The sequence below is a fragment of the Delphinapterus leucas genome, chromosome 16 (assembly GCF_059928025.1).
Source record: "Delphinapterus leucas isolate spDelLeu-1000000601 "Yukka" chromosome 16, BTC_Dleu_Yukka2, whole genome shotgun sequence".
Classification (NCBI taxonomy): Eukaryota; Metazoa; Chordata; class Mammalia; order Artiodactyla; family Monodontidae; genus Delphinapterus; species Delphinapterus leucas.
The window spans coordinates 36,681,840-36,704,465 of record NC_143144.1 but is presented as its reverse complement, the minus strand read 5'-3'; the positions used below and the strand labels follow the sequence as shown (position 1 = coordinate 36,704,465).

Here is a 22,626-nt window from a genome sequence, read left to right as displayed (position 1 = left end):
GAATTCGAGTGCCAGCTGCCAGACTGGACATGCACGTGTGTTCTAGCCCCATGTGCCAGCATGTCACCCCAGGCTCTTGTGACCTCTTTGATCATATCTGATCTGAGCGTGCTAACCCGCGGTGCCTTTGCCCACATACATGCACGCACATTCACACAGCTGCCCGAAAACACACGAGTTCTAGTCCTGCTTGCAGACCCATTTGTGCACACATGCGTGCACAGCCAGCGGATCGCTCACATCTCCTCATTTAAACACGCATGCCCAGGTCACGTGTGTGCACCTGCACTAGGGGAGGTTGGGCAAGGAGCGCTCTCAGCTCTTTCTGTTGCTGAGCAGCAGAGGCCTGCTTTCGGGCTCATGTTCCTAATGACTCTGATCTAGGAGGGGGAAAGGGTTGGTCTCCAGCACGCTGCTACTGCCCCAGCTGTCTGGGATGAGACCGTCTGGCAGACTAATGTCTGCCCTGGAACTTGGCATCCTGAGCTGATCTGTTCAGTTGCCAAGTTCCAACAAAATGACGGCTCATGACAGGGAAGCCATGGTCCAGGATGGGATTTGGTACTGAGCGTGAAGGCATAGGGTCAGAGGATGTACCTTCTCTGGACACGACTGTGAGGTCCCACCTATCCCAGCCCAGGTGAGGTCCTGAGGACTGTCCTCTACAGGCCTGGGTCAGGTATACCCAACTGGCTGGAATTTGGGTGTCCCTCCCTACAGCAGTGGGCTCTGTGGGGCTGAGGAGTCCTGGACATTATCTACTCTGAAATGTGGCCACTCTCTGACCCCTTGCTGTGTCCAGGCCAGGTATAAGGTGGCTGCCTCAGTGTCCTTTGACATGGGGATGGCATTCTTCCTCTTATCTAAGACCCAACTTGTTCCCCTAACTGAGAGACTCTGCAGGAATCTGGGGCTGCCACCTATTCCCCCAGTCTCCATCTAGCTGGAACTAGTACCCACTTGCTGGGATTCCTGTGTCTTAATGCTGGCTCTTGGTCACTGTGGCATTCACACAGGTGGGCAGAAACTCCAGTCCTGGCGTTGCCTATTTTCACCCTATAGCAGTCTCCTTTGCTATCTCAGCCTGCCAGATGGCTGAGCCTGGGTAGGGGATATTCCCAAGAATGTCTTCTCCTCCAGAGAGTAGTATACTTCTCTCCCCAGACAGAACTGGTCCTTACTTGGGACCTTGACAGGGCCCTTAAAAGAATTTAGTGCTGTAATCTGTCTGCTTTGGTGTCTCCTCCAGAGTGCCGTGAATCATTTAGGGGAGAGACCATGTTTCATGCATAGGTTACTTCAGTATCCACATAGGTCCTGTCCCACAATAGATCCTTGATGAGCAGCTGTTGACTCGCTGAATGATGACTGAATAAATGAATGAATGAAGAGACACCTGACAGTGTCATAAGTCTTGGTTCCTGGTCCTAGTCAACAACTGACCCTCTTCAGGTCTTTGACATTCTCCCTCCCCCTCCACGCATCCATAAATGGGTAGGCTGAAGTAGCCAAAGGGTATACACTGAAATGCCTGCTGAGCCAGGCAGGATGTGGAAAAGTGTGAAATGGCTGAGGGAAAGGCAATAGGGAGTGGTGGGAACTACTGCACACGTGTAAGCGTCCATATCTATAGCGTATTTAAACATTGAGTTGAACAAGTGAAATGGTGGCATTTTGATGTGGAAAAGGTCTGACATCTTGTAATTTGATAAATTCCACCCTCTGGTTCATACTTTGCAAATCCTGAGGGTCAGGGCAGTTTGAAAGATTAAACAGCAGATGAACCAAAGACCTCTTCCAGTGATGGAGCTGTTGATAACAAGCCTGCCACCTGCCTCTGGACCTGGCCACATGTTACCAGACTGCTTGTAAACAGGCAAGGTCCAACCACCACTTGGGAAACCAGACTAGATACCTAGACACACCCATATCCTAAAGGTTTTATGATGCTTCCACCGCAGGGCAAGTGGCTCTGGAGTCAGTTGGAGGGAGTCACATGTGGGGTCCTGCGTGAACATTAACCAGCTGGGACTCTAGAAAGTGGTTTACCCTGGATAGTTGGCCCAGAGATAAGCTCAGAGATGAGTCAGCAGAGTGGGTGGGCACACAGGGCTGTAAAATGCATGTGGTTTCCAACAGGAGGTTCTGTGATAGCTGGGGATGGAACTGGTCCCGGAGGACCTAGTCTTTTTTTTTTTTTAATTTTACTTTAATACATACATAATTTTATCGCAAAGATGTGATCAATAAAATGTTTTTCAAACACAAAAATTATTACATTTGGATAACATTTTATGGGGAACTGGAACATAAATATAAGTTGTAAAAGAACAGTGTAGAATTACCGAATGTTAAAGAGCTCATTCATATAATTTTTTTTGAATTTTATTTTATTTATTTTTTACACAGCATCCCTGTATAAAATTCTCCACCATCCCTGCCCACTACTTTCCCCCCTTGGTGTCCATACGTTTGTTCTCTACATCTGTGTCTGTTTCTGCCATGCAAACCGGTTCATCTATATACCATTTTTCTAGATTCTACATATATGCATTAATATACGATATTTGTTTTTCTCTTTCTGACTTACTTCACTCTGTACCTGAAGACCTAGTCTTGAACGGGGGTGGAGAGGGGGAGAGTTCTGGATCCGTTTAGTTTGGTGGAAAAGGATCTGGGATGACAGTTCGGCTTCTATTTCAGAGCCAGACATTTCTCATTTCCTCTCCCTAACAGCCCTCTGTGACAGGCAGTCTTGGCCTCATTTTCCAGATGGGGAACCTGAGACTCTGAGAGGTCGTCTGACCTCCCTGATGTCATACAGTCAGCCATCACCTGAACCCAAGTCTGTCTGGGAAGCCTGTGCTCTGTCAACTACACTAGGGGTCCCACCAAGTCCGGGAGTGTGGGCCCCTTCAGTTACCATGGAGACTGCACACTTTCTCTAGTGGCACTACTGTAACCTGCCAGTGTGTTTAGATTCTTCAAGGAGTCAATTAAGGCAACAGGAGAATTCCAGTTTTATAACGTAAAGTCATTTCCAGATGTCTGGGTTTTCTTCGTATCCTCTTAGGGTCCCTGTGAGCCTTGAATAGCCATATTCATAAGACATTCCCTGTCAACTCAATACCCTTTGAGGGTTAAGTTCTTCCATCAAGTTTAAAAGCCCGTGTCACAAGTTCTGGAGAGGGCATCCCACAGGTGAGCGTGGGAAGGAGAGTGTTTGGCATTTGGACAGCGTCCGGCTCTGCATGGGCACCTCTGTTTGCTTGGGAATTGGTCTCAGTCTTTCCCTTGCTCCTCAGAGGAAGTACAGATGGGGCAGGGTGGGCGGACAGGTGCAGGGTCCTCAGCTCCTTTCTGTGCCTCCCACTTTTGGCCTGGGCTGCTCTGAGGGCTGGTGTCCCTGGAAGCCCCTCTGGGTCACTGTCCATCTGGCCCAAGGCTGGTCTCTTTCTGGCACTCACCTCCCCCAGGCCAGTGGCTCAGAGCTGCGGGGACTGCATTCCTGCCCCTCAGAGACAGCCTCCTCCCAAGGGCCAGGTTGTGTCTTCCTTTTATTTGTGTACCTTAAATGACTTCCCTAGTGCGCCCTCAAAGATGCCGAGGCTTCTGCGGTTGTGCTTTCCTGAGGAATTGTTGGCCTTCGAATTGTTCCTCCTGTTGACTCTTGAGCACGCATGTTTAGTTTCGTGTGAGTATTTTCTTTATCTTCTCTTGGGTAGGGTGGGGTGTGGTGGAGCGGAGAGGAGATGGGTGAGGGACGAGGATCTGGAATGGCCAGCTCCCCCATTGCTGGGCGGCGAGGGGTTCACCTTGCCAGAGAGTTCCTGGTGAGAGTCCCACACAGCGCAGGAAATGTCCACTGTGGACTTGGCCCCCAGCCCATACACCTACCGAGCCTCAAGGCTGCTCCACTGCTGTTCAGAAGCCCCTGGAATCCCTCCCCTGTGTCCCTCCCCTGCTGTTCTGCCTTCGTTCCAGCTCATTCCATCTCTTCCTGATGGTCCTTCCTACCTGCGTTCTCTCCTGCTCACAGACAAGCTCTGGCTCTCCATCGTCCTCAGGATAAGCTCTAAATATCTGATAGCATTTGGGTGCTCTCATGGCCGCAGACTGAAAACTCCACTTCCCTTTTGTCCCGTGATTTTGCTGTCCAGTTGCTAGATTCTTCTCAAACACTCAAGTCTTTACCCCTGCTTCACCCTAACACACACACACACACACACACACGCACACACGCACACACACACACACACACACACACATTCTCCCGCTGGGACTCTCCCATAACTCAGTGCAAGCATAAGCTCCTCCTTTTTTCACGTCCATTCCCGTGCCTGGTCCTCTGTTCTTGCCTCACAACTGCGTGACGATTTCTCTGCCCTCGAGGACCGTATTTGCTCAGCTCTGAGCCTCACAGCTCACACCGTCTGACCATTACCTACCCCCAGGAATGGGTGACTGAGTGAGTGAGTGAATGAGCTCGCAAATGAAGTTCCTGGAAGGAAGGCAAAGGTCTGTCCTAGGACAAGGTAGGGACTTTGAGCTTGCCCTAGGACCGTTGTCCCCATTGCCCAGGGCCAGGGAAGCTCTGCCTATCAGCCTCGCACCTGGTGGGCCTGGACTTCTCAGACGTGCCTGTGGGATGACGTGGGGAGGGCCTTCTCACCTTGCCGGGAGAATCAGATTAGAAGGCATTTACTGAGGGATAAGCCTCTTAGACCTGGGCCATCTGTTCCCTCTGAGCCTTCTCTCCGCAGTTCTGTGTTCACTTGGGCATAAACACTCCCCTAGGGTGGGGGGCAGGGAAGGCAGGGGCTTCCCGGAACCAAGCTCCTCTGTGTGCCAGGCCTCTTGTGGGCATTTTACAGCTGTCTACTTGCCGGAGCCTCATGTTAACCCTCTGAATAGGTTCTGGACTCTCCATCTTACAGACAAGGGAAACTGACTTGCCCAGGTCACACAAAAATCCTGGGGAGGACTGGGGTTTGAGTCCTGGTGCGTCGGACCAAGACCCTTGCTCTTGTCACTATTCCTCTCTCCCCCCTTTTGCTGGTTAGGGTGTGCTGTGAGGAAGGCGTGGCCTGCAGGAGAGACCTCAGGGTGTGGGGTTTCCTCTAGTAGAAAGCTGTGGCTCAGGCCCTACCACCAATTTTCTCAAGCAACCATGTGCTATGCATTTTGTTTATTTATTTACAATTCGTTTCTTTGAACGTTCTTTCCAGCAGATTCACATCGGGAAGTCAGGAAGGGGTTCCTTCAGGAGCCACGGGATGTGGGGCTTAGGTGTACTATCTCAGGACAGATGAACCTCTGCATGGCTGGTTGGCTGCTCTTGGGCTCCTGTTACTCTGCACCCTAGCAGGCTCGGAATTCTCCAGATTTGTAGCTGCCACAGGTCACGGTGGAGTCTTGACTATCAGCGTTCAAGGCGCCAGGTGGAGACTGAGGCCAGGTGGGCTGAACCTGGCACACAATAACTCTGAAGGTTGGTGGCATGATTGAGACCAGGATCTGGAGTTCTGGAACTTTCCCAGGGCCTTTGCTGCCCGACACGAAGCCCTCCAACGTCCCAGCTCGCTGCCATGAAGGTTGAAAGGGGTTAGTGAAGCCCACTGATGCCTTCCTTGTATGTTTTGTGTCGGTGGATTTTATATCTCTGAGCCAGCATGAGCCCAGAGGGGCTAAGTTATTTGTCCAGGGCCACACAACAAGACAGGCATTCCAGGACTTTGACCTTTGAATCCATGTTGTGGTTTTCAGAAGATTCTGGTTCTGGCTTTTCTAAAAGGCAGCAATGAGCACAGTCCAACATGGCAGGCAAGAAATGTTGTGTTTAAGAGAAGAGGCTCAGGTTCATGGGCAGAGGCTTTGTCATCAGCCCCAACTTTGAGGGGAATATCCTGGGGGAACCTAAGTCTTCTGGGTGTCTAAGGCACTGAGCATGAGGGTCTCGGCTATATGGAGCCTGTTTTGGGGAGCACTACACCTGTGGGAGTGCCCCAGGCACCACCCAAGAGTGGGGCTTTGGCTTGGACTTGCATGGTCTGCAGCTTCTCACATGGTGTCCTGGGAAGGAGCAGTGGGCAGACAAGACCAGACAAGAGGCAGAGAGGCAGACAGAGTCAAGGTGGGGGAGAGGGGAAAATACAGTTAAGATTAATTTTTAGATACAAATGTTTTTTTAAAAAAATTAAAGCAAGAGTCAGATCTTACACTCCTTCCTGGAGGCCCAGAGGGGGCTTTTCATTGCAAACATGACCAGCCCAGGCTATTTCTATCCCAGCAGGCAGTAATCTGATTTACAGGCAGAAGATGGAGAGAAGGTAGTTTATCTGTTCAACTGTCTCTGTCAAGAGCAGAGTCCACTAAAGCTGAGGGGTCTGGAAGCCCTGTTTCTGATGGCGGTGGTGGGAGGGTTCACCCACACCTACTTGCAGGCCCTTCGACCCTCAGGCTGTCTCCTCCCTGTCTCAGGCAATATGTGTCTCATCTTCTGACAAACCAGTCCCATTTATGGGAGGCATAATCCATAAGGAAAAAAAAAAACCTGCATGCATTAAGCTAGTCTTCATAGTTTTTTGTTTTTTAAGATTTTTTGATGTGGACCATTTTTAAAGTCTTTTATTGAATTTGTTACAATATGGCTACTGTTTTATGTTTTGGTTTTTGGCCACGAGGCATGTGGCTTCTTAGCTCCCCGACCGGGGATCGAACCGGCACCCCCTGCATTGGAAGGCCAAGTCTTAACCACTGGACTGCCAGGGAAGTCCCCATAGTTTTTATTAAAGTAATTAATTAATTAATTAATTTTTTGACTGCCTTGGGTCTTTGCTGCTGCACCCTGGCTTTCTTTAGTTGTGGTGAGCGAGGGCTACTCTTGGTTGTGGTGCGCAGGCTTCTCGTTACGGTGGCTTCTCTTGTTGCAGAGCACGGGCTCTAGGTGCACAGGCTTCAGTAATTGTGGCTTGCAGGCTTGGTAGTCGTGGCGCACGGGCTTAGTTGCTCCATAGCATGTGGGATCTTCCTGGAGCAGGGCTTGAACCCATGTCCCCTGCATTGGCAGGTGGATTCTTAACCACTGCGCCACCAGGGAAGCTCCGTAGTTTTTGTTATCTATCTATTTATTTATTTATTTTGGACGCACTGGGTCTTTGCTGTGTGCAGGCTTTCTCTAGTTGCAGTGAGCCGGGGCTAATCTTCGTTGTGGTGTGTGGGTTTCTCATTGCAATGGCTTCTCTTGCTGTGGAGCACGAGCTCTAGGTGTGCGGGCTTCAGTAGTTGTGGCACGGGATCAGTAGTTGTGGCCTGCCGGCTCTAGAGTGCAGGCTCAGTAGTTGTGGTGCACGGACTTAGTTGCTCCACAGCATGTGGGATCTTCCCAAACCAGGGCTCGAACCCGTGTACCCTGCATTGGCAGGCGGATTCTCAACCACTGCGCCACCAGGGAACTCCCCATAGTTTTGTTTTTAATAGCACAAAAAAATTCTGGAAACAATCTGAATATCCTATGGTAGAGAACTGGTTAATTAGTAAATGGTACCTCGTGATGATGGAAATGTTTAACAGTGATAAAACCCTGTGATTATGAAGACTATATAGCATCATGAAGAAAAATGCTTACAATGCAATGTTAATTTTAAAAATTAAAAAATGAGTTACAATAAAAATAAAACTAGGTAAGCATGTTTGTATAAAAAAAAAGGAAACACAAATGAATGAGGAGGGTTATTAAATTATGGTAATGAAATTCTTCTTTTTCCTGTTTTCATTTCTGGATTATTATTATATGCAAGGTGGTATGATTGTTAAGAACATAGAATCTGGAGCCAGATTATTTGGATTCAAAGCCCAGCTCTGCCACTTACTTACCCACCCTAGCTGGGTGACCTTCAACAAGTTACTAAACCTCTCTGTGCTTTGGCACCTCATCTGTAAAAATGAGGATAGCAAAAGTATCTAACTCTTAGGATTATTGTGAGGGTTAAATGAGTTAGCAGATGTAAGTGCTGCAGAGTAATTGCTATATAATCACTAGCTATATGAAAAATAAATTTAATTATCATAATTCATCCATAGCTTCATCTCTTAATCATAAATAAGTGCTAATATTGGTGTAATTTTCTCTTTTTCTTCCTATTTGAAAGTGCTTTTGCCTTTCCATAGTGATAACCATAGTAATATACACTGTAAACTACTCCTTTCTATTAGTATCATATTGTGAGAGTTTTCCACCAGCATTTTTGACAGAGAACCATGATTTCCTGATCACTGTTTCCCCTCCACCCCCTGTCCCCACCCTCAGGCCCCAAGATTCTCTTCTGTGGCTCCTACAATAAATACTGCAGTTAACTGACTGCAAATATGGGTGCAATTCTCCACCCTCCTTTTGCAATGTGACTTTGCAGCTTCTCTCATCATGATAAGGGGTCTATTTCCCTGCTGCTTGAATCTGGCCTGGTGACTTGCTTTGACCAAGAGAATGCAGTGGAGATGAAGGTGGACCAGTTCTGAGGCCTGAAGAGGCCTTAGGTACTTCCACTCACATAGGAGGAGCCCTGCAGCCCCAGGTAGACAAGTCTGAGTTTGCCTTGTTGGAGGATGAGACACCATGTGGAAGAGAGTCCATTTGCCCAACTGAGACCATCCTAGCTTCAGACCACCAACCCCCAAACATGTGAGAGAGCCCAGCCAAGCTCAGCAGAAGTGCCTGTCCAACCCTTGGAAGAATGAATGAGCCCAGCCAAGACGAGAAGAACCATTCAACTGACCTGTTGACACATGGAAAATGATAACTACTTATTGTTTTGGGCCACTGAAGTTGGAGGTGTTTTGTTATGCAGCCGTGGCTGACAGGTATAATCACAAGGAGCAAGACTGCTGATCTGAGTCCCTCTGATTGGTCCACTGGGCAGTATGGGCTGGGCACCTTCTCCACCTCCTCCTTTCCTGCATCCATTGTACTGAGCCCTTGTGTCCACCCTGCTACCACCCAAAGTTGCCAAAATTCTCAAGTCATCACACTCGTGGTCCTCAGTGGGTAACCTTTGTCTCTGCAGTCTGGGCTCCTTTCTGAAGACAGTGGCAACCCCACGGTGGGGAAGAAATCTCTCTGTGTCCCTTTCAGCCCCTGTCTCCCACTATGGGTCAAGTCATTTTGCTGGGCTTCAAAGCAGCGAGGGTGGCACGGAGCTCTCATGTCTCGGGAAGTCTGTGGGATAGGCAGGCACACTCTCAGACTCGAGGGACCCTCCCACAAGGCCGCCCCGGCCTTCCCCAGGAGCTCCCTCTCACTCACAGCCTCAGGACACATGGATGGAGGGCAGCTTGACAGAGTCCCCAGGGTCACAGAACTTCCCAGCTGGTGGGGTCTAGACAGCTGTCAGTCTGACCCCAGCCTAAACCTGAGGTTCCTCAAGTGCTAACAGAATCAACAAATTGAACATTCCTTTTAAAAGTGCTGCCATATAGATTGCTACAAACTTTTCAAATGCTTTATAGAAAGCCATTTTTTAGTAAATTGGTAAATGTGGTAAGTTCAGCAAATTGGCCACTCAGCACATTGATTTTTGACAATGGTTTTGTCAAATTGACCCAGAGTCCTGTGCCCGCCTCTTCCTGTCACCGCCACGGTCCTAGAAGAGCACATAGGTTAAAGCCATGCTCAGGAAAGATGCCTTCGATTGGAGGGTAGGTGATACTGTCCTGCGTGTGTCACAGCTGGTGATGTCAGCTCAGGGACATCCTCCAGGCTGCCCCAGGTTACCTTCTGTTTCGACAGACATGCGCAGACACTCCTACGTCAGTGAACTGGGATAGAGAGGCTGAATTCCCAGAGCCTGGCACACCCAGTGTCCCTGCTGTTGATTCCACAGTGTTGAGTGAGCCCCAGGGTCAGCTCTGGAAGACGGCGGGTGGAACCTCCAAGCCTGGGCGAGCTCAGACTTCCTCCACAGCCATGGGAGGGCAAGTTTATGGGGTAGCTGGTGCCAGGCCAATGCCTGGCTTTATAGTCACGACCCCATGGACAATGAGGTGATAGACTCTATGAAAATATAGAGTCCATTATTATACCCTTTCACAGGTGAGGAGACCGAGGCTTAGCAGAGCTGGGGTACCTGCTCAAGGGCGCACAGCTAGCCAGCGGTAGAGCTGAGATTCCAACCCAGATGGAGCTTTCCTTCCAGAAAGTATGCAGTCTCCCTTGGGCACGCACATGTCTTCATAAGCGTGATGCTGGAAAGTTCTCTCTCTGGAGGACAGCGTTTGTTGCAGTGGAAGGAGGAAGACAGATCCAAGTTCCTGGCTCTGCCTCATAGCCTTTCTGTGCCTCAGTTTCCCAATCTGTAAAGTGGTGACCATGCTTCCCCAGGGTGGTTCCAAGGATTTAAATGAGACCGCATGATAGGGACCTAGTAAAAATGTGTTTTGCTCTTCTTGTTCTAAGTTGTTTGCAAATTCCTGCAATGGAATTTAAAAGACATATACACTACAAGAAATCCAGACTCAGCACGGGAGCCATGCACTTAGATTATCCTAAAGTCTTGTGTGACTGAAAAAAGAGCTGCCCTTGTACTGTGCACAAGGAGTTAACCCAGCTGTTTTCTATGAACCGTGTGGGCTTGTCTGTGCGTGTGTACGTGTGTGCGCACGCACCATGCATCCTTAACTTCTCTTATGCTTGTTGTGATGAAAGAAATTTTCACAGGGAGTTCCCTGGTGGCCTAGTGGTTAGGATTCTGGGCTTTCACTGTCGTGGTCTGGGTTCAATCCCTGACCGGGGGACTGAGATCCCACAAGCTGTGCAGCGTGGCCAAAAACTAAAAATTTTTTTCACATTTTGAGAAATAGGGAAGTCATTCTGGCTTATACGTGAGTTAACTTGAATTTTATGCTAACTAAAATAGCCTGTGTGTGGCCTTATCAAACATACATTGTACATCTCCTATGAATAGTAAAAGGGCACATTGACCAGAAGTAAAGAATGTCCATGTTTGAAATATAGATTAAATGCCCCTCTTCCTGGGATGCCAGGGCTGGTACTCCTTTGATTAGCATTCCTTCCCAGGTGCCAAGGTCATACTGAGTCGCTGTGTACATGCTGGTCTGTTCTTTTTTTTTTTGAAACCTTGAAGAAATGCAACCCTGACTTGTTTAATGTTCTTTGCTCTGACAAGATAAAAAGCTGAGCTGAAAACCCTGCTTCTCCACATTTTCTCAGAGTAATCTGGGAGGCGGGCTTCTGGGCTAGTCCTCAGTTTGGCTCAAATCAAACTGTTTTCTATTCTTATTATTGATTGTTTATTGATTATCTTCATCGATAAGGGCCTCTGAGCAAGTCCATCCTGGGGAGGGGTTGCAGGGTCTGAGCATACCCTGCCCCTCCCAATGGGGAAGGACTCACACACCTCCTCCTCCAGGCTGGAGCCTCCGGGGAGAGCAGAGCTGCAGTCAGCCAGCCCAGGCCGGGCCTCACACTGGGGCTCAGTGTGTGAGAAGTGGTTATTTTTACCCGGCCCCAGCGCCATGTGAGGCCAGTCTCAAAGGAGGGGCTGTCAGCTTCTCCAGAGAAGTGGCCCGAGGCTGAGTCGTGCAGCCTGCCTCTCTCCCTCTGCTTCACACCCAGGCCCCCGCCCGCCCCCAGCTTGGTGCACAGGACTCTTTGTAGCTGGGAGGGGTGTGGGAGCTCGGCTCTGATCACAGGTTCCCTGGGCCACGGCCCCAGAGGAGCCAGCAGGGCTGGGGACTTCTCAGACTTCTGAGAGGGGGTCTTAGGCTGCAGGGGCGGTGGGGGGGGGGGGGGCGGGCAGGCAGGAACCCTGGGTTTGTGTCAGGCCTGGCTGGCTTTTGCCATGGAGGCTCTGCCAGGCCCAGGCTCTAGGACCCTCTTACCAAAGGCCAGCAGAGGTCCAGCTGTCCTAACCTTGCACCCCGGGTCAGGCAACTCCCATGCATCAGCCTGCCCTTGGCCTGGTGCCCCTGGCCTGGTGCCCCAGTCCTGGGAACTGGGTGCATGCAGCCCTCTGCTGGCCCGTCTCCCTCACTCCCCAGTCCCCTCCGGCCTTGGAGGAGAGGGCAGCCTTGCTCTTCGACACCTCGCCCTGGCAGGGAGCCCGGATCTGCACCTCTAGCCTGGCGCCTTGGACTGGTGCTGCTCGCCCACAGCTCTGGGACTCCCTGGACCTGTGTGCCCCATCCCCTGTGGTCACCCTGCCTCACTCACGAGGTCAGCCCTGCCTCAGTTCGTAGCTTCCGTGAGTGCCTCCAGACTCCCCCCACCCACTCTTGCCCATCTCCTGCCTGCTCACCTGCTGCTTCCCCTGCCTGCCCTGTCCCCTCCACACTCCGGGTGCCAGTTCCTTGTCTTTCTTCAGGTCGCACAAATGTCACCTGCTTTGATGCCTCCCACCCAGGGTAGGGGTCTTCCCCATCCCATTTTCTAATTGTATCCTGTTCTTTCCCTTGTGGGAATGTATTCAGTTCAAGGTGATTAATTGTTGACTTTTTTGGGGGGTCAGTTTCCCCCACTAGACGGGAAGCTCAGTGAGGGTGAGATCATGTCTGCTTGTGGCCCTTCCGCAAAAATGCCTGATGTTCCCCAGGCACGGGGGCCAGGGGGTGCATACACGGCCTGTCTCACGGCCTCCCCAGAGCTTCTCCTTACACCTGGGCAGGTGCGTGGTGCTTACCTTTCCGGGTCATCATGTCAGGGCCAGGAACTCGGGGACAGCAGGGCTTGCCTTTCCCGGGCTTGGCAGGATGACTCAGATGCCTTCTCCCTGAGGGCAGACACAGGAACAGAGACCCTCTCTTAGCGTGCTTGGGGACGCCAGGGACTGGGTCTGTGCAGGAGTGACAGGAGGGAACTTCAACTCCCAAGGCTGAGGGCTCAGGAATGTTTATTCAAGGAAACTCAGGATGGGCCAGGCTACCGGAGGGCCCGTGGGAAGAGTGGGCCTTGAGGTGATCTATTTTCCATAAATAAAAAAGTCAGGGCTTCCCTGGTGGTGCAGTGGCTGGGAGTCCGCCTGCCGGTGCAGGGGACGCGGGTTCGTGCGCCGGTCCGGGAGGGTCCCACATGCCGTGGAGAGGCTGGGCCCATGAGCCGTGGCTGCTGGGCCTGCGCGTCCGGAGCCTGTGCTCCGCAACGGGAGAGACCACAGCAGTGAGAGGCCCGCGTACCGCAAAAAGAAAAAAAAAGCCAGTGTGGGGAGATACTCTGCCTCCAGAATACGTCTTCCTCATGTCCCTGTCCGAGTAACAGTTCAGCACCATCACTCAGAAGTGTCTACGCCCTTTGACACAGTAATTCTCTCCCTTTGGTAATCTAACAAAATAATCCTCAACTTAGGAAATGTTTCATGTACACACATGATTTTTACCATATACTTAAAATAGTGCAAAGTTGTGACTCATTTGAATGTCTAAACATGTAAATTCATCACAGCACATTCACTTGATGGCAAGTTATACCTAAAAATATTAGTTAAATAACACCACTTTGGGGAATCTGCTAGATATACTCCTAAATGGATAGGAAACTTAACGAGGAAAGGTATTCATCTTCATTGAATTGTCATTGAGGTAACACTGGCAACCTCTAACTTTTCCAGCAGAGGAGGTCTGATAAATTGCATTGCTATAGACTGTGTTTATGAGGAGCTCTCACCACTGTTTTCCATGTTGTATATGCGGCAATGTTCATTGCAGAAACTTTAGCAAACAAATACTTTCTATAAGCCTACCGTGCAGACAGAGATGGTTGCTGTTGACATTCTGGTATAAATGCTTCCAGATTTCAATCATAAGTATTTTTGGTGACTATAATAATATAGTGATCAATAAAAGAGATACAAGATTGAACACACAGAGAGTTTTCAATTACAAAGATGCTTGTATGCACACCGAAAAGAAATAAACAAAATGTTGAACATGGCCATTCTTGAGTCATGAAACTATGGGTGTTTTTCCCTCCATATTTATTTCTATATCCCCAAACTCCAATAAATGTTAAAATAACCATAATTGCTAAAACAAACAAACAAAAAAAGTAGGCAGTTTTTAGAGGGTTAGGCAAGAGTAAAAGCTCAAAATATTCAGCTATCTGAATTGAGAAAGACAGAAGAGCTAAATAGTCATATCCACGGAGGTGTAAGGGCTGTTTTCCCCAGTTCCAAATGCACACGAACATGCCCCCCACCACATACTCTCATCCCATCTGTCTGCCACAGGTGTTTCTTGTGCGTGAGATTTGGGGGTGTTCAGACTCAGATGGTCTACTAGTTAATTTATTCATTCACTCAACACAGATTGTGCCCCAAGCTTCATGCACGTGTAATAGAGCGGCTCCAGAACTTCCAGCAAGGTAGGACTTCGGTGCACGAAGCAATCTAGCTGGCAGGTTGTGTGTCTGAGTGGTAAGCACACTGCTTTTATTTAGTTTTTGTGTGTGTGTCTGGGGAGCTGGGGCTGTGGATGGAGATTGCAGGGGTTTAAAACTCCCGAGCCACCCCCGGTGCTGCCACTGTGGATAGAGGTGCTGTACAGGTTCAGGGGTGACAGCCCGTCTTTCAGGGCCCAGGACTGCCTGTGAGGGCCTGCCCTCCAACATTTCCTGATTCCAATCTTCCCAGACGTGGGAATCCCTGTTCAGGGACCAGCACCTTGGGCGGGGGAGGAGGAGAGTCCTACCTTTTGCGGAGAAGACGGACAAGCAGAGAAGCAAGATGCAGAGTAGGCTGGCGAGGGCTAGAAACCTCATGGTGGCCGGGTGGGAACGTCACGTCCCGGGGAGGCCGCTGTGCCGCAGAAGTCCTCCCTTGGGGCCACCGGGGACCTTTATAGAGTGGCAGAGAGAGAGGTGTTTCCTGGTGGGCAGGGCACCAGCAGCCTTGGAATTCTCATAAAGGGTAGAGTCAGCCCCTCCCAGGAGGAAAAAAACCTCAGCTTTTCGAGAAGTTGAGAGCATTTCATGAACTGTAAAACAGAAAGCTATAAATGCCCAGCCCCAGGAAGGAGCTCCCGACAATGGCCTTAGAAAGCTCCTGGCAGGGAAGAGTCACTTCTCAGGGTTGAATATTAACTTTTAGTGTCAGTATTCATTCCATCAAATACAGATTTTCCTGTTCATTCCTTAGATGTGGCAGGGAGGCCCATAAAACCCCTTGCAAAGTCTCAGGGAAGAGTCTTGAGCAGTGAATGAAAAATAGGGAGCACAGTGCTAGGAATCAGATGACCTGGGTTTGAGTCCTGGCTCTGCCACATATCCGCAGTGTGTCCTTGAATTTGACGTTGAATAGCTTTGAATCCGCTTCCCGTCTGTGAAATGGGCACAGTGCTCTCTTTCCCACAAACCTGAACGAGGACATGTGTGAGGAGCCACCTGCGACATGGCAGATGCTTGTACGGCTGGAAAGGAGGTGGACCAGTGGCTGCACCTTGATGGGCGTTTAAGACGGTGATGAAGCAAAAGAACATGTCAGGTACAGAATCAACCTGAGCCAAGATGTGGAGAAAGAGAACATCCTACAACGGCAAGCATGGGGGAAAGTCGGCTGATGGTGCAGGAGCCTCAGGAGTCACCTTATCCATTGGACACACATCATGGGCTGGGCTGTGCACCTGGCCCCAGGGACACAGAAGACACTGCCTGGCTGGTCTCAGGGAGCTTCTCGTGGTGGAGGCAGTCATGCAGACACACAGAATTTGCATCTTCCCTTGTAATATTATGTCCATCTTGTCCTTTCATAAGTGTGCCCTTCTAACCAAAGAGCTGGTTCCCAGCCTTGAAGGGCAAGTGGGAAGATGGTACTATCAGGTTCAACGCTCTAGAATCATCCTGGCTCCCGGCAGTCAATTCAGACAGTCCCCACTGCCCGGAACTGGTTCTGTTCTCTTGCTAGAGATTAGAGATTCAGGATAGATCACATGCTCAGACAGCTTAGTGAGCAAACTGTTTGCCAGGGGATATTTTGACAGTCAGCCTGTATGCTTTCATGTGTTCCCAAGAACCTTAAAACCAATCCACACAAAGAAACTGGTTGGGGCGCTTAAGGACCAAATGTCATACTGTGTTAGTCACCTGCCCAGCCCCGGCCTGATTCCCTTTCCAGGCTGCATTCTGAATCCTGCTCTCTGTGGTGAGCGGGCAGTGGCCATGGCGGACGGTGTGGTCAGGAAGACCCAAGGGGTCTACCAAGGACAGTTCCAGAGCTGGGGCCCAGGAAATGCTTGAGGCGTGGCCATTGTACGAAGGAGGGTCAAGAAGAGGATGGGGCTTGTCTTGGGTCTCCATCCGTCAGCCCTCACGCTGTTTTTTCTTAGATTGCTTGTTATAGGTTCCTAAACCCAGCAAACTTTCCCAAAGATGCTTCCTGAGATTACAACCATGACCCACATCAAGGACTATTACCACTATTTTCTGGGGTCATTTAGGGTGCCACCACTGAGTTCTCTGGGCAACAGCCTACCTTTGGCTGCCACTCACTCGTTACCTGCTGTAACAGGTACTCTTTGGATTGGCATGGTTCCTTCTTCCTTTTGGCAAGCCATCATCAGAGGGGAAAAGAACAAGGTACTTGGGCAGAGGGGGCAGGGATTGGGCCAGATATTCAAGCTGAACTCTACCTGCTTAGCAGTGGTGCAGAAATTAGGAGAGAGTCCCAGGCTAGTGAAGAGAGAGATCCGTTTGGATATGCAGTCAAACAAAGCCAGGGCTTGGGTAATTTTCCCAGAACCCTCAGCCACTCAGCCACAGAGTCAGAAATAGACTCTGTTAGGTTAGGGTCTCAGTACAACTAGGTTCTGTACTGCTAGGTTAGGTTAGGTTCTCAGTACAGCTTTTTGGGGGGCACTGAACAGCTAAGAACAGGAAGAACTTGTGATCTCAGGGGTCTTTTCCTTACACACTCACACATACAACTCACGGATTTGCAGGTATTCCCAGGACCATGTGTTTAATGGGAAGAGCAGATTCAGAGGTCAGAATTCGACCTGCTTTTTAAATGCTTCTAAAAAATTACTGAAGCAATCTATGATGCATTAATTTGAATAACACAGGGTATTAAGTATAAGTTCCATCCAAAACCCCACTCCCCAGAGACAATCCCTGTTCACAGATTTTCACCTGCTTTTTTTAACATTTCAAAGATAACTGTCAACTTCTTACTTTAAAAAAGGAAGAAACACCTCTGGCTCTTTAGAATATTTGAAATCTCATGTTGAGCTGAGAGAGGTGAAAATGAGAAGCATTTTAACAGGAACACCTGTTAGTTTTAAGCACATGCAGTTTGGGTACAAAAATAATCAAGTTTGAGGCTTTGAATCATTTCCAGAGATGATTTTTGAACACTTGGCAATCTTCCTGAGAAAAACGTCTCCAGAGACACACCTAACGCACAGGGGAATTTACAAGGAAGAAAAAAATTTTCAAGTCAAATCTGTGATTTCTAAGGTCAATTAGGAAAATGCCTGGAGCCCTTTATGGTTAGAGCATTTTGACCCATGTCCCTCCTTCACTCTTGGCCACCATGCTCTTCTTTAAGGCTGCTATATGGGCCCTGTGATTGATCAGAAATGACTCTCCATCCTTTATTTGCTCAGGAAATTGCAGATCAGTTTATAAAAGAGGGGCCAGCATCTGGTGTGATCCTTCAGTTGTCTTCTCATTTAATTCTCCTCCCACCTCAGGGATGCAGGCATTTCATTTCCATCTTACAACAAGGGAAAGGGAAGTTTTCCTTCACCTAAGTATGTTATGGCAATGTCTCACCTGGAACCAGGTGTGTTTGCCGCCAAATCAGAGGTTCTTTCCTGACAGTGGTACCATTAGAACTCATGAGTAGTTGAAAAGAATCCACTACACTGAAGTTTAGCTTACACACTACCCTCAAATTGTACCAAAACCTGACAACTTCCTCTATTTTTTACAATGAATCTGAACTTCCTCATAAGCCTCCAACCCATTGGATCTCGCCTGCCCCTGGGTGTCCCACTGCTGGGGACAAGGCTGGTAAATTCAGGGTCTGTTGCCTCCACTTTCACCCTTGCTGGTCCCCTAGGTACTCAATGATGCTGTGAATCCACCCACTGTTACTCATGCCTCCCTCCCCACTGGTGTGGGCTACCCTGCCTCACCATGGTGGCTGCCAGCAGGCCTGCAGGCTCCTCCATGGGCATGTGCCACAATGTGACCTTCTCTTCCACACCACAAAGCCACCTGGGGAGGCTAGAAGGCACTGTGTTCTATCCTGTGGCCACCCCATGCTGGTGCTGGAACACCTGTGAAGCCACTATCTCTGAGTCCCTAAAGGGAATAGTCCCTTGGCTTTCTGCTCTCTCTCTGGAGTCCCTGGCCTTTTGCCTCCACCCCTTCACATCCACCCCATGGTCTTAGCCTGGAGTAGGGGACTCAGGATGCTTGCTTTCTATTTCTGTCTCCCTTGCTCCCCTACACTCATGAAAAGCACAGGCTCCATAGCCACATGATGCAGGTTCTCAGCAGAACACTTGGCAATCTTTAGCTGTGTGACCCTGGACAAGTTGCTCAACTTCTCTGTTCCTCAGTTTCTTTCCTTCTCAGTAAAACAGTAACTGAAGTTGGAGAGGAAGAGATCCCTTTGATGAAAGTGAATGCTAAAGCATCGTGCCCTATGAAAAGAAGTTTTTGTTATATTAGGCAGTCAGTTGTCAGCAGTGGGGAGCATAGCTTTCCCTCCCTTTTTTAATAACCTGTCTCCAAGAAATACCAATTCCCCAATTGTGCTCAAGGATGTATGACGCTTCTTTAATGTGGAACGATGACTGTCTTTTCTTGCCACGATTTGGGGCAAAGAAGAAATAAACACTGAAATTCAGGTCTAAAGGACTGATAGCAGATGGACTGATGGAGAAGGGTGAGAGGACCAGCAAAGCAAGTGCCACTGACTTGGGCAATGGGGAGGAAGGAGGATGCCAAGGTTTCCGGCTTTTGCCAGCATTCGGAGCTGGAGAACGGCAGGTGGGGTTGGGATGGATCCTGTTTGTCAGTGTCTGTTGCGTGCTTTGCAGGTTTGGCAGCAGGCTTCCCAGAGGAGAGGTGTCCCCTTCCCTTACTCTTGCCCCACTCCTGGAAGCACTAGGACCAGGCGGATGCGCAAGGTGCTGACAGAGCCCTGCCATCCTGGGCTAAACTTCAACCCTGATGTCACTGCAGACACAGCACCTCAGGGCTAAAAGGGCCTTGAAGGCTCTGGGTTCAGTTCCACTCAGAGGTGAGATGGTGCCAAAGGCCACAGGGTGGAGAGAGTTTCTGCTTTCCCACTAAGTTCCTAAAATCTGAAAAGCTTCTTTTGAGGTGTTCAATGTATTTTCTCTCCATATGGACTTACTTTTCTAAAAAACTACTTATGGGCAGATATAATATACTGAAAAAGATACTGAACACCCCATTCCCTTCCAAACGCCCATTTTTTCTGCCGCTCAGAAATAACAAGAGTGAAAATCTTGTCATAATTTCTCCAACTTTTTTTTCTTTCTTTCTTTTTTTGGCCGTGCCAAACAGCATGAGGGATCTTAGTTCCCTGACCAGGGTTCGAACCCGTGCCCCCTGCAGAGGAAACGTGGATTCCTAACCATGGGACCGCTAAGGAATTCCCCAACTTCTTTTTAAATACGTCTTCTACTTAAATGAGGTAGGTGACCATACTTCTTTTCTGAGGCACCCAGTATAAGGGTGACATAATTTGTGAGCACACAAGTAGAGTCACAAACACATTTGGTTTGCAGGCAGAGAAGGCTGGGTTCTCTGCAAAGTAGGTCCAGATGCTTCCCATGATGCTTTGCGGGAAGGCTGCCCCAGACATGCCCCTTCCCACCAAAGCTGGGAGCCCCCTCCAGCCCCCAGCCTTTCTGTGCTGGTGTGTGTAGGACACCTGTGTTCCTGTGGGCACTCAGCATAGTGAAACTGCCCCCTTTCTCTGAACTCTTGTAGTGAGTAGTCTCCATAATGCTTTTGTAGTTTCTCAATAATCACTTCACAATTACCTTGGGTCATTTGTTGCTGTTTCTCACATTTTAGCAACATGGTACCAAATAGAGTGCCTATCTCTTGACCTGATCTCTTAAAAAAAGTGACTTGTAAAGATTAATGCTGTTATGGAGGGAGGTAAAGGGACGGACTGGAAATTTGGGGTTGGTAGATGCAAACTATTACATTTAGAATGGATAAACAACAAGGCCCTAATGTACAGCACAGGGTATTATATTCAATACCTTGTGATAAACCATAATGGAAAAGCATATAAAAAAAGAATGTATATAGGTGTATAACTGAGTCACTTTGCTGTACAAAGTGACACATTATAAATCAACTATACAGCAAAAAAAAAAAAAAAAAAAAAAATTTAATGCTGTTGTGTTCAGGCGCAAAATTCCCCACCAACAGTAAGGGTTTCTGTCTCCGGCATTCCGGGCTCAAAGGTCAGCAGGGCCAACGGCCCTCTCTCACTATGAGATCTCTCCTGGCCACCACCCACTGCCTCTGCCCATCTGATGCTGTCTTCTAGCTGACAAGCTCCCAGCCAGGCTGTGACAGCAGGGTGAAAAGGGTCTCATCCACCCTGGTTTCTCCCCACAGTTGGTGCTAAGAGTTCATTCCTTCAAGGAGTGCTGAACTGAACCAAGTCGTTAATCCCTTTTATGAACAGCCAGATCACGCCAAACCACAAAATCTTTCTCTCTCAACTTCTACTGGCATTCCTGTTTCAGAGTCATTCTGCATTGCTGGGAAATCAGTCCAATTCAACCTGTATGAAATACGTAACTGGGTGGGGCTAGGTTGTGGAAGATTCTCTCTGAATCATCAGATACCAGTTACTACAGGACAATGAACTATTAGAAATGGAAAACAAATCATCGAAAAATACCATTATTTCTTCAATTCTAAGATGCCACTGATTTAAAGATACGCTGTTTAGTTTGGTGGAAAAGAATCATGAAATGGAACACACATTTCAGAAATGAAGTCTGAAAAATACTGCATTTTAGAACAGGTAGCATGACTAATGAGCTAATTAAGACACGACATCCTTCCTAGGAGATCAGATGATGTTTCAGAAAATGAGAAATGGATTTTTTTTTTTGCCTAAAGCCCATCAATTTGCAGGTCTCCACTCTTCCCTTGAGTGATGTGAGGAAAAAAAAACCCAGTGGTATGTTAACAGTAGCCAGAGAAATAGTGATTTTTCTTCTGTTATCATTTAAGACCTATTATAATATTTTAACTTATATTCACATTTTATATTGAAGTCTTCACTGTCTTAGCAAAATCAGAAAAAGTGCTATAATAAAATGCTGTCATTAAAAAAAAATAAACAAAAAAACCCCCTTTATTTTCTAGATAAGCCTTTGCCTGATGCCACTGTTGAAATTATATCATTTTGTGTTGTGTGTATATCATCCCAACATAAGGATATAAACTTTGTGTGCTAAAACGTGACTGACAACAACAGGACCAGTAAGATTTCACTCTAAGATCACACTGTACAGCGGCTAAGGTAGAGAAGGGAACACACAGAAGTTTCATAGATCTTTCTTAGGAAAAAACCCTTCAAAACCAGCCAGCAACAGCAGCTAAAACTTACATAGCGTTTACTAAGTGCCTGCACATTTCACCTTAACCCTATGAGGTAGGTTCTGCTATCATCTTCATCTTACAGATAAGGAAATGGGCACAGAGAGGTTAAGTAATTTGCCAAAGGTCACGTAAGGAATAAGTGGAAGAGCTGGGGTTCAGATAAATGCAGTCTAGCTGTAAGGACCATAGTTATAATCATACCATACTCTATATACTACATCAGTAAGGGAATAAGTTGCTTTCTTGAACAAATCTCCTATTCAATGATATGCATATGGTTCAGCTGGAAAAATTACAGACCAATCACCATCTGGCTAGAACCATTATTATTTCAGAAATAGGCATCCTATGTAACTTGAGGTGGGGAGAATAGTTATTTATGGATTACTGTAGTAAATATTTGTCAAAACAGCAACTATCTCAATAATCATACACTTATTTCATTCATAAGAACTTCCAAAAATAACTCTTCTGTATCAAAAAACTTATAAATGGCACAAGGGAGTTAAATAATGGCCTATGGAGGAAAGAAGGAGAATTCTGCTAGGGGAAACTCTAGTGAAGCATTTTCTCCATTACATTTTTGATTGATATAGTTCATGAAAGAAGCCTCGCTTTGCCGCCTTCTTTTTTTAAATAAATTTATTTATTTTTGGCTGCGTTGGGTCTTCGTTGCTGTGCGCGGGCTTTCTCTAGTTGCAGCGAGCGGGGGCCACTCTTCGTCGAGGTGCACAGGCTTCTCATTGCGGTGGCTTCTCTTGTTGCGGAGCATGGGCTCTAGGCACACGGGCTCAGTAGTTGTGGCTCGCGGGCTCTAGAGCGCAGGCTCAGTAGCTGTGGTGCACGGGCTTAGTTGCTCCGCGGCATGTGGGATCTTCCCAGACCAGGGCTCGAACCCGTGTCCCCTGCATTGGCAGGCGGATTCCTAACCACTGCACCACCAGGGAAGCCCTGCCTTCCTTTTTTTAGTGACTCCTCTGAGAGGGAATGCAAGAAACTAAATCTGAGGG

At 48.3% G+C, this 22,626-nt stretch overlaps 1 protein-coding gene across 1 annotated transcript; it reads right to left on the bottom strand.

Annotated features, from left to right (window-relative positions):
* Nucleotides 1-1,769: 1,769 nt before the first annotated feature.
* GPR15LG (G protein-coupled receptor 15 ligand) lies at nucleotides 1,770-22,586 on the bottom strand. Its single transcript, XM_022562432.2, has 3 exons — nucleotides 14,695-22,586; nucleotides 12,693-12,782; nucleotides 1,770-6,072 (listed from the first exon to the last, which is right to left on the bottom strand). The coding sequence occupies exons 1-3, from the start codon at nucleotides 14,762-14,764 to the stop codon at nucleotides 5,987-5,989; spliced, it is 246 nt and encodes an 81-aa protein (XP_022418140.1). The 5' UTR covers nucleotides 14,765-22,586; the 3' UTR covers nucleotides 1,770-5,986.
* Between the last annotated feature and the right edge of the window lie 40 nt (nucleotides 22,587-22,626).

Excerpts from the sequence above, each read along its gene's own strand:
- GPR15LG (XM_022562432.2), bottom strand. The coding sequence starts at position 14,764 with ATGAGGTTTCTAGCCCTCGCCAGCCTACTCTGCATCTTGCTTCTCTGC. Across the intron at positions 12,783-14,694 it reads GTCCGTCTTCTCCGCAAAAG|GGAGAAGGCATCTGAGTCAT; the intron begins GTAGGACTCTCC and ends GTCTGCCCTCAG. Across the intron at positions 6,073-12,692 it reads TGACATGATGACCCGGAAAG|GACACCATGTGAGAAGCTGC; the intron begins GTAAGCACCACG and ends GCTCCTTCCCAG.